Source organism: Corapipo altera, unplaced genomic scaffold (assembly GCF_003945725.1).
Source record: "Corapipo altera isolate COAL_440 unplaced genomic scaffold, ASM394572v1 23, whole genome shotgun sequence".
NCBI classification, from domain to species: Eukaryota; Metazoa; Chordata; class Aves; order Passeriformes; family Pipridae; genus Corapipo; species Corapipo altera.
The window spans coordinates 18,466,510-18,482,453 of NW_020884878.1; the positions used below are offsets into that span (position 1 = coordinate 18,466,510).

The 15,944-nt window shown below is 40.4% G+C and overlaps 1 protein-coding gene across 10 annotated transcripts in view; it reads right to left on the bottom strand.

Annotated features, from left to right (window-relative positions):
- TTLL5 (tubulin tyrosine ligase like 5) overlaps positions 1 to 15,944 on the bottom strand; it is a 131,861-nt gene that overhangs the window by 40,071 nt on the left and 75,846 nt on the right. For 8 of the 10 annotated variants that reach the window (XR_003526705.1, XR_003526706.1, XR_003526707.1 and 5 more), the window contains exon 30: positions 13,298 to 13,452. The exons of 1 other annotated variant lie outside the window; for it this stretch is intronic. Coding sequence is in view for 6 of the 9 variants with exons in the window: in XM_027637667.1 (XP_027493468.1) it covers positions 13,298 to 13,452 (155 nt within the window). In the remaining 3 variants the exon portion in view is untranslated. Of the gene's footprint in view, positions 1 to 11,708; positions 12,150 to 13,297; positions 13,453 to 15,944 lie in introns of those variants that run through there. One more of the 10 variants, XM_027637668.1, reaches the window with a different exon arrangement.

Consider the following 15,944-nt stretch of genomic DNA (forward strand, 5'->3'; position numbering starts at 1 on the left):
CATATAGTCCCCGTTGCACTCCTACTATTGGGATCTATCTACCTCTACACCTGAAAACAAAGCTCACTTTCCAGCATTTCCAGTAATCCAATGTTTCAACAAGAAAAATCACAGGAAAGTTCATATTATCATAAAGAAATTCAATATTAGTGGAATAAACTGAGTTACAGCATCTTATTTCTGGCAGAGAAGAGTTAAGGGAATAAAGGGACTTCCCAGCTATCTGCCTCCATGAGATATAGCAGAGTGATGTCTGTCCCTGCTTTAACAGAGACTTTATATGAAGCCTTAGTTTAGCCACATTTCTCTCTCTCTCAATCCCCATTGGAAAGATGATCTAGTCCCTCTAGACTCAGCAAGGAGTTCTGGGACACCACAGATGTGAATCTCTGCCCATTTTATGTGGGCATTACAGAACAAAAGATTAAAATTACTATGATTATTTGGGGAGTAGACAAAGCAGAAGAGGTAAGAAAGCAGCAATGAGAAAGGCAAAGAAAACTGAAGTGAAATAAATTCATTATTCTAATAGGCCCAAGCAAGTGCAAGGTGCTTCACTAACACGTGGCACCAGGCACTACAACTCAAAGTGTAAAATATAACAAAACAACACTATTGCTAATGCCCACGTTCTTGGTTTAATTAAATTTATTTTATTTCCTTCCCTTCTCTCCATTCTGGCAGTGTAAAGAAGAATACACTGCATGAAGGCTGGGGGCACAAGTGCTGCACAGGGCTGAAGGCAGCATACCTGGCAGCTGCTAAAACAGTCTCAGCTCCCTTTGAACACCCATCAGGCAAGAATCCCTCCTCCCCTTCAGCTTCTGTAGGAGCTGGTACACTTAACCACTTCAGCATGTTTGGCAGTTCTGCAGGCACTTCTGAGGCAGGTGGTGCAGTGGAAAATCATGGGAGAGTCCCAAATCACTCAGTTCTCTCCTCTTTCCCCAGCAGGCAGCAACACACGTGCTGACCAAGCAGACCAGCTGACAGAACACAATTAAACACAGAGAACATGAAGTTTGTGTGACCTCAGTAAACTGAGTCAATAAAATCTTTCTTCAGGAAACTGATAAATCTGATGACAGACAAAGTCTGTCATTAGAGGAAGATGAGTAAAAGGATGTTCCCATAATTATATTTTATAGTATCAAGAGATGAGATAGCATACTCTAAAAGACAGTTCCCAGACTTGTCTAGTATTTGTTAAAAGATCCCTCTCTGTCAGACCTTGTCTGCAGAAGATGTTCAAGTTGCACAAAACTTACTTGGATCACCCGGTGCCTGAAGTCTTTTACATGACATTTCTATCTGCCTACAACTGCAGGCTAGGAGGTAGAGACTATAAGCACTAGTTTTATTTGCAGCACCTAGAAAAAGCTTTTATATTCTCTCCATTTGAACAGGCACCCATATCTGTCACATTTCCTCCTCCAGTATGGACAGAAGAGTCTATGATGCAGTTGTGCCAGTCTGGATGGTAATCCCAACTGCATATGATATCCATCTTTTCTCATTGAGGCTGGAGAAGAATATGAATGCAGGGATGGTGCTGTTTCCTTAGGGATTCAACTTTGCTGGATTCATTAATGACTGATTTTGGGTAAGCCTTTCAATTGCTAGGTCTTTTGGACTGTATATGGGTGTTGAATATTTCTACTGACTCCAGAAGCCAAAAGCCAAGAGTAGGTATCTTCAGAGGAAGTGCAATAGCTTTCACAGGAATTTGTGGTTAAACATGAAAAAAAATTACGCAATCCTATATTCCAGTCCAACCCAATCCCTTTTTCTGGAGCCAAAATGGAATTGTTTCCTATGAGTACAGAGAAAATTGTATAAATAGTCAGAAACTCCCAGACTCAGGAACACAGATGGGAACCATGGAATCACTACCTCAGGAATTTCATCAAGTGATTGCATGTAATTCTGAGCCTGAGCACATCAAAGATGCAGATGCTAAACCCTTAAAAGGACAGACTAAAATGTTCCAGCCACTTGTGGAATAATGTACTTTCAAGACTCCCCTCCTAGCATAGATAAGGCACATCAAGAGAGGACAATAACAACAGTGTCCACCGAGAAATCTACCTTATACACTGTTTCTTTATACGTGATGCCTTTCATGTTTTAGCAAATACTCTAAATAGAGTAGACTTTTCTCAAAGGCCACAGCTGGTACATTTCACAGAAAAATTGATCCGTAGTACAGAAAATAGAATCCAAACATGGTCTCCAGAAGGCTCAAGTAACATTTGCTAAGAGGTTTCATGTTATGTACTGTATTTAAGGCTCTTGAGACTAGTTGGAGTAGAAGACAGTAAGCAAGCTCTCACATAAAAGTAATAGTGTTAGTAAAAACCTGAAACTAAATTACAAGAGTAGTTGTTACCTAGTTTTGCTACCTGACAATACACACCATAAACACCAGAGTGAGATTCTGACAAACAATACCCAGACAACTATGCATTTTGTAGCAACAATCAGGACAATTCACAATTGAAGTTACATGATATCAAGAGTTTAGATAATTTCAGAGGGAGACATGCAAACAGCAAAATATCCAGCACCACATTTCTTTTCCCTTTCACAGAAATGCTTCTCAGCAACACAATGTTTGCTGCACTCATATTCAGGTTCTGCAATGCTTCAGAAATCCTAACGTGTTAACTTTTTTTTTCCTATTTAGAAAATGTCAATAAAGAAAATCATTGCACTACACGAATCACATTCTGTCTCTTGCACCTCAAAACAACCTACAAATTGGTGCATAAATTTTGTTCTTTTTACACAGATAGTAGAGGATACTTTCATATTTAAATCATTCAGGTTACTATCAGCAGCAGGAAAGTGGAATTTCAGAAACAAAAAACATGACTCTGACCTTTGAAAAAAAACAAAATCAATTATGCAAACGTCCTGAACAGAAAAACAAAATATTTAAATGGGTAAAAATGTATTGGATCCAAGTTTCTTGAAATATACCAGAATAATCCAATTATTAAAACTGGGTTTTCAAAATTATTTTACTAGTACCTATTATTTTATTTAATACTTAGAAATGTATTATATGTGTATATCTATACAAATAAAAATTAAAAAATAAAATATTTGTGACCTTGGATAACAGATAAAGTTATTATTTCTGTGGATTTTTAATGAAACTAATTCTACATTAAAACACAGCTCCTTCTTGAGGCTTTTCAACTTTGAAGAAAGATAAGCAACTTGTCAATATTCAAAACCAAACTCTATGAAAGGCAGCTTTTCCAAAAAATCTTAATAGAAATCCTTTTTTGGAACTGTTCATAAGGGATAACTCTAAGCTTCCTTGATTTTTTAGTAAGGAATTTTGAAAACAGAAGGCTAGTGGGATCACTGTCAGTAGAAACCAAAATCTCATTCTCTTGGAAAATATTCTGGATATATCATATGAAGTTCTTTATTGGAAAGAGATGTGTTTATCAAGGCACCACATTTTAAGAGCAGTGGAGTCCATGAAGAATCACTTCTGGGCTGAGAATTTCAAGAGCCTGTGCTTAGATGTTCCACAAACATGGTTTTCTTTGTTGATTTCTTCACAGAAGATGAGACTGTGTTCTCTTTGCCATGCTGTCTGTCTGAATTGGAAAGCCTTTCATTGTTGTTCAAATGATCATCCACCAGGAGATATTTACAGAGAAGTCAAAATCTTTAGCATCATGAGACTGTCAAAGAATCTTACACCCAAGAGTCTAGTGGAGCCAAGATGAGAAATTTATTGAACAGAACACTTTCTAACAAGTTATTTCAAGCTTTTTCTAACACCACAGTTTGGGATCTTTTAGGAAACAGTCATGGGAGGTAGAAGTCACTACACTAAGGAGTATGTTGTCTTTAATGAGTAACGAAAAATTCTCATTTCAAATTCAGAATATGACTGTGAAAAGTTTTTCTGATCTAAGTACCAGTAGCAAGAAAAAAAATTCCTAAACTTACTCATTTTCAAGTCTCAGCATCTCCAACTTTTCAAAATGCTAAGACATGTCAGCTTATCTTCATTTTACTCATCAGCATCTTGATTCCAGTATCAAAAAAGAAATAGATGGTCCAAGACTTGAGGTTTCCTCCTCCTTTTCACATGCTCTACCAAACATGAAAGTTTTCTGAGCTGAATTTTGAAGAAATCTCATATTTTCAACACTGAAGACATTCATGGCCCACCTTGGTTACATTCTTCACAGAGAAGATTCTAATTTTTTTTTCCAACAATAAGCAAATAAATAATTCTTTACGCATACAAAAGGTTTGGACCACATAAGTCACAGCCCTTTTGCTCCAAAGGAAGGATCATCGAGACCAACTCCTGGCCCTGCACAGGATGGCCCCAAGAGTCACACCATGTGCCTGAGAGTGTTGTCCAAACGCTTCTTGAACTCTGTCAGGTTTGGTGCTGTGACCACTTCCCTGGGGAGCCTGTTCCAGTGCTCAACCACCCAGCAGCTGGAACACAAAAAATGTCTTTGATAACGTTCTCTTACTTTGAAACTCCTTCTGCTAAAGGTTGTTGTCTCAGTGTCAGTTTTAAGTAGATTTGGATTAGCCAGGCTGGTTTGGTAGCCCCCCACCTGGTTTGCTGTGAACAGTACTTGGATAAGAAATGTTAATAAAAATGCAGTGTGTGAATAGGAGCACTATCTTTTTTTTTTTTTTTCTCCTTCTCCCCTCCCTTTTTTTTTTAAAGAGGGTATCTTTCACCTACTGTTACAGAATGAAATCCTAGAAATCACTTTCCTGCTTTTGATAAAGGATTCTTGGTATTCCATCCTGACATTGCATAGCCTAGCTTTAACAGTGCACTCCAAAATCTTTGTAATTGGCACTGGTTCTGGACGATCCAATAACAAGTTTTTCTAAGTGACCAAAATGCTTTTTTGCTCATTACCAACAAAAGTTCTCTTATTCAGAGCACTTTGGTCAAATTACTCAATGGCTGATAGTATCCAGCGTTGGGTAAAGACTCAGAAAGTACTACTAACCACAAACAGTACTCATTATTATAAGTCACGCTATTCCCTAAACAAAAAGTTGGTGTTCCACAGTGGAGTTCTGGTTGACCCATCTTCAGATTACACAATATACATAAACCTATGAGATAGTAAAAAGGATCACCAAGCAGAGTTGTCACCAAATACATAGGGAAACTGAAATAATCCTGACTTTTTTACATTTTCCCCTCCCCTTTTTTCAAAAGAGGTTTTTGTTAAACAGTGGATCCCTGCACGGTTCACAAACAGCTGCTTCTTGATACCTGCAGCCCAGAGAAACCCTGGAGAATAACAGACTGACATGGAGCCAACAAAATGCAATTCAGAAACTCTGGTGTCAGCTACAAAACTTCACCAGCCTGAAAGCTGGGGAAAATAAGGTAAAAGCAGGATCTTCGCAGGAAAGGCCCACTAATACTTTCAGGGATAGGAAAGGGGTTTCTTTGTGCTTTTGCAGGGAATTCCCATTTATATCACAGTATAAAACACCAGAAAGAATGCCATGCTCATCCTGAGCAAGTCAAGCTAAAGCATGACCTCGGCCTGGATGGAAAATACAAATGTGCACTGGTGGTGGAAACTCCATTGTACAATGGAAGGTAGCTCCAAAACAAATCCTAGCAGGAAGGAAACCCCTTTGGCCCTTTTTGCTACCTCCTGCTGTGGCATTTGTACTTGGTCACTGAAACCCTTAACTCAGCTGAGCTTGATTCCAGGCCCTTTGGCTACTGACTTCAGAGGGTTGTCCAGGAACTGCCCCACAAGAGGGCTGTCTTCTGGACAGGCTTTCTACATGGATCTCAGATCACACCCTACTTACAGCATCTGACAGGCTTACCGAGATAGCAACATAATCCTGATCTAATTTCTCTTTCTCGGCTGCACAACACCGATGTCTTCAACACAGCTGTTTAAGAACTTTGCTCTCACCAGTAATCAAACTTCCCTTTAACACTAGCCTATAGACACCTCCATTTTCTTGAGGTGAAAAGGTACAGGGCAGACCTGCAAACCTTCAAAATATTCACAATAAGTTCAACTTCAGTACAGTACTGGAGAGCATGAGGCAAATGAAGGAAGAGTTGCTAACCCCATCTTGCCTTTCATAAGCCTGGCTTACAAAGGGAACTTCCATTTTTACAAAGCAGCATTCTGTATGCCTGGTAGGGAGGATATGGAACATGCAGCTCTGAGATTTCGAACTGTGACCCACGGGAATAGCACAGTTCAAAGATGGGCCCATTCAATCCCTCTGTACTTAGGCCAGATGGACCTGCCCTAAGATCAATGCCAGAAAGGACACTCTTCTGGGAACCTTCCCAATGCCCTTCTCAGCTGCACAGTGTGAACTAATTCCAACAGCTATGGCATGGTAGCACAGCTTTCATTTACACCTCACTACCTGTAAGGCCAAACAATGGATAAAGTTTGAGATCCTTGTGTGGGGAAGAGTCACAGATGGATAAAAATATTATTAGAAAAAGATTTTAAAAAGGGGAAAAACCAGACAGTCGTGGGATTCCCTGCTCTGTGCAGAAGGAAGGGCTGGGCTGGAAAAAACAGGGCCCCAGGTTCCTGCCAAGCTGTCTGAGGCCCGTCCTTTCCAAATAGCTCAAAGAAACAGCCAAGGCTCCCTTGTAACCCTTTCAGAACTCCTCTAGAGAGGAAGGCTGCTGAAGCCAGAGCCACTCCCACAGAGCACCAGACTACAGGGTCCCCTCATTCCTAGAAGGCCATAAGCAGCAGAGTAGATCTCCCCCACAAGAGCTACAGGTACATTAACCCTCTGAATACCGCTCTGGAAAACAACTATTTTAATGGTGAATTGGAGGTTTAAATAAATGCAGAGGAAAAGCAGATCTGCTGGTCACTTTGCAACACGAAATACCTAGAACCTACACAGCATATTTCAGAGACATTAGAAAACAGGGATAACAGGAGGAGATTATGAGTCAAGTAGTGCAAGACACTAAAAAGTTTCAACTTGTTCTATATTGAATTAGGTATTTAATAGAACAGAAAACTGCAAGTAACTCATCACAGCCAACAAAATCCACCCGTGGCAGCTGGAAGCAGGAAAAGGAGAGTTCGCTACTGAAGAAATGGAAAAAAAGAAAAAAAAACCTGCAAAAATGAACTGCCTATACCTGTTGCTCAGTTTGACATTTACTGCAATAATCAAAGAGAAACAAGTGCATATTAATAAAAATTTCAGTGTTTAGCATGGGCAGAAGCCAATAAGATACTGGCATATGTAAGTTCAGTTAGAAAATAAAGATACACTAGTGTTACTTACATGAAATTAATGTTTTACTCCTACTTGATGTACTATTTTCATTTCTTGTCATCTCTATAAAGATAGCCAGACAATTACTAGAGAGCCGGGAAAGATTCCATTTAGAATTTGAAAAGAATGGGACTGTTTAGTTTAGGAGAGACAAACAAGAAGGGAGATGATAGAAAGACAGAGGATAAATAGTGCAGAAAATAAATCAAGCATTTCTGTTTGCCTTCATGTAATCTTATTATAGGTACAGAGACTTTCAGCAAATTTTGGAAGAAAATTAAAAATGGAAACTTTTACATAATATGAAATTCACCTGTGAAACTCACTGTTACAGTTTAACAGGACTATATTTTTTGCAGAAAGTAAAAATATATGATTAACAACAATATCCACACTAGACTACATAGAACAAAGTATTGTGAGAACTACCAGCCAGCTGCTAGCCATTGGAGGGCAAAATCAAGTTCTCCTCCAGACAGGGAATTTCCCTGCTGCCCATCAGAACGTTCTCTGTACTTCTACTGAAGATGCTGGTGATAGTTGCTCTGAAGCACGGGATATGAGAACTAGAGAGACTAGTAACCTAGTCCAGGATGACCAGAATAAGGTAAATTTGTGGAGGCAGCTGTAATGAGAAAACCCAAAACCATTTTGCAGTACTGGCTTGGGGGAAGGTACAAGACCCCCATCACTCCCATCCACCTGTCAATATGGGCTGTTTGCTTGGAACAGTAGGAAAGATCCTCATCTCTTCTCTGAAAGGAAGTCATGCAGTCAAAAAGAAACCTGCCCCCCCTCAAATTTTTATTTGCAAAAATCGTAATTGTCCAAGGCCAGCAGATACAGGTAATGCAGACACCGTGGCCTCTGTGCTCAGCCACAGCCCATCCAAGGGAGGCACCAGGCTCCAGCTCCAGTGAAGCCTCCCAGAAGCAGTTGAGCAGAGTCCACACTCACACAACTCCACTGGTGCCCTGTTCTGCCCTGCTGCGAGGCCCCAGTACTCGCCTCCAGCTCACAGCCCCAGCACTGGCTCCTATAGTCTCCCTCCAGGCAGCACAAACCCCCTCTGCCTCTGGAAAGGGTCCTGTGATTAATCTCACTTATTACCTCGGAAAAGTAACAGTGCAGCGGCTGCCAGCCAAGTCCGACTCAACGCGTCTGGGGAGCTGAGGCTGCAGGGCCAGGCCTCAGACTGTCTGGGCAAGTCACGAGCTTTCTGCCTTTCCTCTCCTGGAGGCTCCAGACAGTCAGAGCCAAGGCCTAGCTGTGGGAAGCAGGGATCCTGCAGGACTGTGCCAATCCATGGTGCTGAGGCTCGGGGCGATTTCCAAGCAGGATGGAGAGCAATTGGCCCTGACATCACAAGTTTCCTTAGTGTGACCAAAATATATATAGAAAAAAAAATACAAGGCAAGTCATGTATTTCTAAAGTTTAAGTCAGTCAATTCACTTCCACAGTTAACAAGTTGTCACTGGTGACCCTGGAATATGTGTGTAGAAATAAAATAAAAAAAAAGATAAGAGGCTGTTGTGGAAGGAGAAGGCTGTTACAGGCACAAATATTCGTAGAGGAAGAACATGCACAAACTAGAAATAGGATGAGTTGCAAGAATATACAGGCAGTAGTTCTATTTTTTGCCTGCCCTCCTCAAACCTCCTCTGAGCAGAAGGTAACAACAGAACACTCCAAATTCAGAGCTCTCAGAAGTGCTGCCTCTCAAGGACCACAGGTAGTATCACCGTGACAGAGCTGCGGAGGCGATGCAGACAGAGGTCACAGAAAAATCACTGCACCCACCCTCAATTACTCCTCTGCTGCAACTAAAGAAATTGAATTACTTTAGGCATTAAGGTAAGCGAAAAGGGAAAAGAACAAGCACTATGGGGAGACAGGAACAGACATGTGGCTATGCTAGTAGAGGGCTGGACTCAGTGCTGTTGGGCTGCTGCTGCTCTGGCACTTCTGTACTGCTTAGTCAGGGAGGTGTTACGGTCAACGCAGTTTGCTCAAACTGAACTGAGGGCTTACTGTGTATCCTTCAGTGCTTGCTGCTTTCCCCCTTCATTTCCTCCAGAGGCATCACTGCAGCACAGCCTCCAAGTTACCTTACACCTAGATGCTGTGCAAACAAATAGGCTCTGAACACTTGGCAAATGCAGCACAGGACAGCAGTCAGGCAGCCTCGACTTTGCAATAAACTGCAGGGAGCTCAAAACAAATGATTTGGAAGAGAATAAAAGTCATTATCAACCCAGAACTACAAGGGAACACATATGTAACACACTTAGCCTGTGATTGCTGTCTGGGGTCTTTCTGGCAAAACTCAAAGATTCAATGAAACTAGAGAAGCCAAATACACCATTGCAGAAAAAACTCTCAGAAGACATCTGGGATTCTTCCTCACAAGTCCAAAGGATATATACTTAGTATGATCAGAACAGAACATCTGAAACCTAGAACGTGTCGTACATGTACCCATAGCAGTAAATGAAGTAATTCTTGGAGGAGAAATCCACTGTCTTTTTCAAAAAACAAGTGGCATAGCAGCTGCAAATTCCAGTGCCAGAAGCTTCAAGTAACCTCTGACTGCTGCCCCCACTACTAGGGGTTATGCAGCACTTCGCCAACAGGTACTTGAAAGTTAGTTTATGTTCTGAATCAACAAGCTTCACTCTGTTAAACAGCTGATTTTTTACCTTTATTATGCATTCAAGATAATGCTTTATCAAAAGCAGTTCTAGTACAGTCTTTGCTTCAGTGACTGGTAGTTTCACTAGATAATGAGGAATTACTTCCATATTTGTGGTCCTTAGATTACATTATTAAAATTGTGATAAAAATAATATATGGCAACCTTAAATAATTCTACTACCAAACATGTAATCCCGTTTAGTGCCTTTACAGCACAATGTGAGGGGGTGACAACCCTACCCAAATAACTGAGTGAGAACTCAATTGAGACAGAACTGAAATAGGGCACAGCACTAGGATTAGAGTGGGAGAAAACAGATTTGACATAAATTCAATGATGTACAGAGGGTAACAAAGGCAGGTCTGCAGTAAATGTGGCAGATGCTGACAGCCATGTTACAGTAGTCAAAAGTAAGCCCACATACAACTTGGAACATCCCACCTGTTGTGGAGCTCTGCAGGTTTCTTTGTTTGAGGTGCAGCAAAAGGCTAAGCCATCATTTGAGTGGGAATAGCACCGCTTACAGAAAGTGACAAAAAAAATCTCAAAATGCACAGCAGTGTAGATTTATAAAATAACATTTTAGCATATTCAGAACTGTCCTCTGTCTCCATATTACAAACCCAAGATCTCCTTTGCCTTTTGGTAAGCAGACTACTAATTTGGCACCTCACCTCATACAGCCAAAAGAATTCAACAAAAGAAAGAGTCCTTCTGAAAAACATTTAGATAAGTCAGTACTCGGAGAGTGAGTATTAAAGGGGAGAAAGATTTGTCAACAAGAATAGTCCAAATCCTACAGATTGCAAACATCAAACCAAAATTTTCAAACAAACCTCAGCAGCACTAAAACGGCTTAGATTTACCACAGAGCCATACAAAAACTGTAAGGACTGCATTTCAGAGGCAGATATTTGAACTGGAGCCAAGTGCAAGCCAGATAAGAGACCCACCTACAAAACATTTTCATCCTTGCGGAATTCTGCAAGTGATAGACCAGAACCTTAATGGAACAAAACAGAAAGCTTTTCTTCAGCTATCCAGCACTGAGCACAGGCTGACACCCATCACATGACCCTCTGTGAACTGCTTGCTCCAATGTAACTAATCAAGTAGCAAAAAGGCATTTACAATACAAGATAGTAATCTCCATATATCATGACCTTGATATTCCTTTTTGGAATTCTCTCATAAAATAAAAGTTCACAGACCAAGTAATCCAGCACTGCCTCAAGAATCTCTTTTTTTTTTTTTTCATTTCGAGAGTTACAAAACACTTTCAACTCCCAGTATTCTGGCCATTAAATAAAAGCATCCATAAAGATAAAACAATTCAATAAAGAGTCTTAAGACATCTTTCTGTCACTTTCTCTGAGGACAAAAAACAGAGCAACTGAAGTACTGAAAGACTAAATGACTCATAAAAGGTTTGAAGATGGAATCTTTTTTCTGTTGTGATGGGAAAATTCTGAAGCATTTTCAGATTGTTGTAGAAAATAAAACAGAAATTTTAACTACATGCACACAATGCTAGATGAGGTACAGCCCTGGAAGTCATTCAGAGCAGAGTTCTGGGCATTAAATGGTGGGGTTTGCAGCTATATCTGTGAGCCCATGAAAAGGTGCAAGCAGAGTCAAAAAAAAAGAACAGAAGCTCTAGGACATCCTGCATGCTGCTGCTCTCCTAAGCTGTATAAGAAGAAAATGCAGTTTACACCTATTGGATAAGTTCTTTATTTGGATTAGGTAATAGTTTGCCTGGCTGGGCTCCAAGAGCAGAATCACTACCACCTCTCTCAATAACTTTAAATCCCAGAGGCAAACATTGTCCTGGAACAGAAACAGGTCAGGAATTCATTTCTCACATTCTTCTTCTTTAGGCAGGGTGAAAAGCAGTGACTGATGGAATAAGAACAATTTTACTCGAGCTTTCCAAATCCCATTACAATTCTCCTACTGAAGGACCCTTGTGGGAAAGGATGACCACTCCGGTCACATTCCTTCTGCACTGTGTGTCTCCCTCTCTCACCTCCCTCCATTTTCCAGCAGTATTCAGATGCCAATGACAAGAACCAGTGTTTTCATGTGTACGGTGCTTTCCAGTCCTAAACTCATGTGCTGGAGAAGCTCTGCTTCATTATTCTGTTTTAAAAGACAAAAATGAAAGCTTAAGCAAAGGAATAAATAATATTTACTGGAGTGGCAAAGGAAGAACTCAAATCTCCAGCAGTTCCAGGCTTGTATTCAGCCTAGTTACCGCAGCAAGCTTGACTTGCTCCTAGTCTACAAGATCTAGACTCCTGTGAGTCAATCTTGCTACTCTTTCAATCCCAGGAAGAAGGGTTTTATTGCAGAATCACAGTCCTCTGCCCATGAGCATATTAGCTATAAATATAAATTCCAACATCCAAAATTCATATGGAGTATAAAGAAGCCATCTGGAAAAGAAAATCTAATAAACACTGCTCTATCTATGCTGTTCTATCTTTGAACAATCTAAACTTGATATTCACAGGAAATGCATGAAGATGAGGACATAGTGGAGATTTTTGCACCATTCTGCATATATGTCTCAACACCTGCAAACTTGAACTTACAGATGCAGAGAAGTCAAAGATAGACATTTCCCTCTCAGCCTACATGTTCATCCAGGCCCTTATTTCACCATGAACCTGACAGCTCTGGGAACATAACTATTATCATAGGCCTAGTTTCCAGATCTGAGAAGAACGATTACTAAGCTCTTAGACAGAATCATGGAACTGTTTATGCTGGAAAATACCTTTAAGATCCTCAAATCCAACTGTTAACCTTAACACTACCAAGTCCACCACTAAACCATGTCCCTAAGTGCCACATCTACACATTTTTTAAACACTTCCAAGTGGCTCCACCATCTCCTGGGCAGCCCATTCCAATGTTTGACAACCTTTTTGGTGAAGAAATCTTTTCTAGTATCTAATCCAAACTTCTCCTGGTGGAACTTGAAGCCTCTTGTCCTATTGCTTGTTATTTGGGAGAAGAGACCAACATACACCTTGCTACAACCTCCTTGCAGGCAGCTGTACAGAGCAATATTGAGTTGCCCCCAAGACCCCTTTTCTCCAGGCTAAACAACCCCATCTTCCTCAGCCACTCCTCAAACTTGTGCTCTAGACCCTTCACCAGCTCCACTGCTCTTCTCTGGATGCACTCCAGCATCTAAGCAAGAAGCCAAACACAAATTACAAATGAGCTCCTGAGTGCATTGCATTCTTCTTCCAAAAGCTAGAGCAGCAATTTTAACTTACCTGACTGCTGAAGAGACAGATCTTTTGTCAGCTCTATGAGTGTCTGACTGAACAGCCCACAGTGACCCTCTTTTGTTGAGTGGTGACCGGTAGCTCTGTGGGGCAGCTGCATTCCCCTTGCTTATAGCTCCACTTGCCAAGTTCAGGTTTGTTAACTAAAGAGGCAAAAAAAACAAAACAAAAACAAACCCAAACAAACTATCAGAAACAATTAAAAGCCAAGAAAAGAGCAAAAGGTATCACTATGTAAATGGGATAGAACACTTACTAAGAAAAGTGAAACTGCTAGAAAAGGGAAATCTTCAGACGCAAAAAACCTGTGCTAGTTGCATAAAGCAGTGGAAGAGATGACACCAACAGACACTGTGCTTGTAATGAATTCAAATGCTAGCATGAAAATTCAACCCTTCCATTCACAGAAGAACAAAGAGGGGAGAAAAATCCCAAAGTAAGAAAGCAACATCATGTTCCTGCCATGTGAAAAAATTAAATCCACGTGCACTAATCAAAAGCTAGAAACTCATATTACATTGAGCAGAGACCAGACTATCTCTCCAGTCATCATGAGCTGTGTAACTAAGCCAACAACATGCACCTGTCCTCTCCCTACCCTCTCTATACATACATACATACATACAGGCACAACACAAAAGCATATGTACCTTGGATATAAAATTCAAAACCAACACACAAAAGAAGCTCCCCACACAACCACCTGCAAACTGTTCACACAAGTAAACGTACTAAAATCATGTTAGGTGTATGTTTGCTAGATCAAGCTCTAAAGAAGTTATCTGTGAGTTTTTAAGCGTATAATATGTATCTGTTTCTTTCTCTGAGCATTCTTCTTGAGTTACATATCTTCTTGAAAGACCAAACTGCAGGTAGATGCTATCTGTTAATGTATTGAAGAAAGCCTAAATACACAACACAATGGATCTACTACAGCAGTGTAATGGTTTACACTTGGGGGAAAAAAAAATGAAGGTCACAAAACACTACAAACATTGAAAAGCTAACTTTGCAAAGGCCTCCCAGTCAAGCCCTGCCAGAATTAAGTTTATGACTCCCTTTAATTACATGATCAAGTGTTACTTTCTAGCAGTGAAAACACCCAGTTCTGCACCAAGACTAGGATCAAACACCAAACAAAATTTACCTATGTTGGCCCTCCTCACTTTGGTGGCAACTGAAAGGCATATAGCCAATGAAACATTGGACACAGACAGAAGAGTCTAACAACTAGCCCTGCACCTGCTCCAGATCTCAAAGGTGATTGTTATTAGGTCACTTAAAGGGTTAACTTAAGCATAGCTTAACAACGCTCTTTTACCAGAATTTGTGCACAATTACTTGAACGAGTACAAACCAGCTTCATTAAATAACTACACTCATACTTAAAATGGGCTTGTTCAGGATTACAGACCTCATATCCTCTCAATGAACTCCAGAACGTGAACTAACATTGCCACTGAAGTAGGTCGTCACTCCTTTTGTGGTTTAGTAGTACAAGGCACCTAAGCATTTTGTAAGTTCAGAAATCTTTAATTCCTACATCAAGTTCTGGACAGAATTAAATTCTAGTGGTTACACACTTGGCTTTTGCCCACTTCTCCAAAAGCAGCCATCCACTTCATCTCATCCCTTCTCAGCTCTATTCTTTTCTCATTCTTGCTTCTCATCTGTGTGTCACTATTCTCACCTAGTCAGTTCCAGCTTCTGCATGTCAGGTGTCATTCTCCTTGTTTTTCTCAGTACAGTTTTGTTCTAACAGATTTGCAGCACTGGCCTCCCTACTAGTTCTGGCTTATGAGACACACCATTTGAGGCCTGAAACTTTCCACAGGAGTAGTTACTTGATCTGTTTTTCCACACTTCCATTATTAATTCTTCACATATCCTATTATACAAGTGGTTCTAGTTCTATTCCCCTCCCTAGTCCACTCCTTTTGCTAACTGTTCTTTCATCTGAATGGTTCTCAGTGTCTTCTCCCAAATTATGTCCAGGCACAAATTTCACAGCCTCCTTGTCCTAGCTGTTCTCCACACCTTGGCAGAATTCCCACTCCTTCTGTACTGAAGTCAGACAAGTCCCCAAACCATCAAGGACCAGGTCACTGAGAACACAGGAGAAAAGGAGTACACTAGGGATACAGAGAAATTCAGTTTAGCATGCTCACTGTGGAGGGAACCTTCAGGTATTGCTGAGTATATTTCACTTGAAGCTTTTCAAACAACTACTGTGCAATCAAGCTCGGACAAAATTTTAAATTCCAAATTGCTATTTCAAAGCATGGGAGATCCAGAGATTTAAACTAAAAGTTCTGCAGATATTAAAATGCACACAATATTTTTTTTAATCCAGCCTTGGTTTTGTCTGGAATACTTCATCTTGCCTGAAGTGTTCTGAACACTGAACAATAAACACAGAAAATATGAATCCAAATAGATGATGTTTCAGAGCACTACAATTAATTTAAGACAAGACCTTACAGTGGGACATATCAGGCAAGCTTAGTAATGGGCAGTGCTATCCACCTTATATGGAAAACAGCATTAGGTGTCATTTTGGTGCCCATACCTCACCCTTAAATGTTGTTGTGTTCTGTAGAATTTAATTAAAATTTTACGTTTCTTCATTGCAATA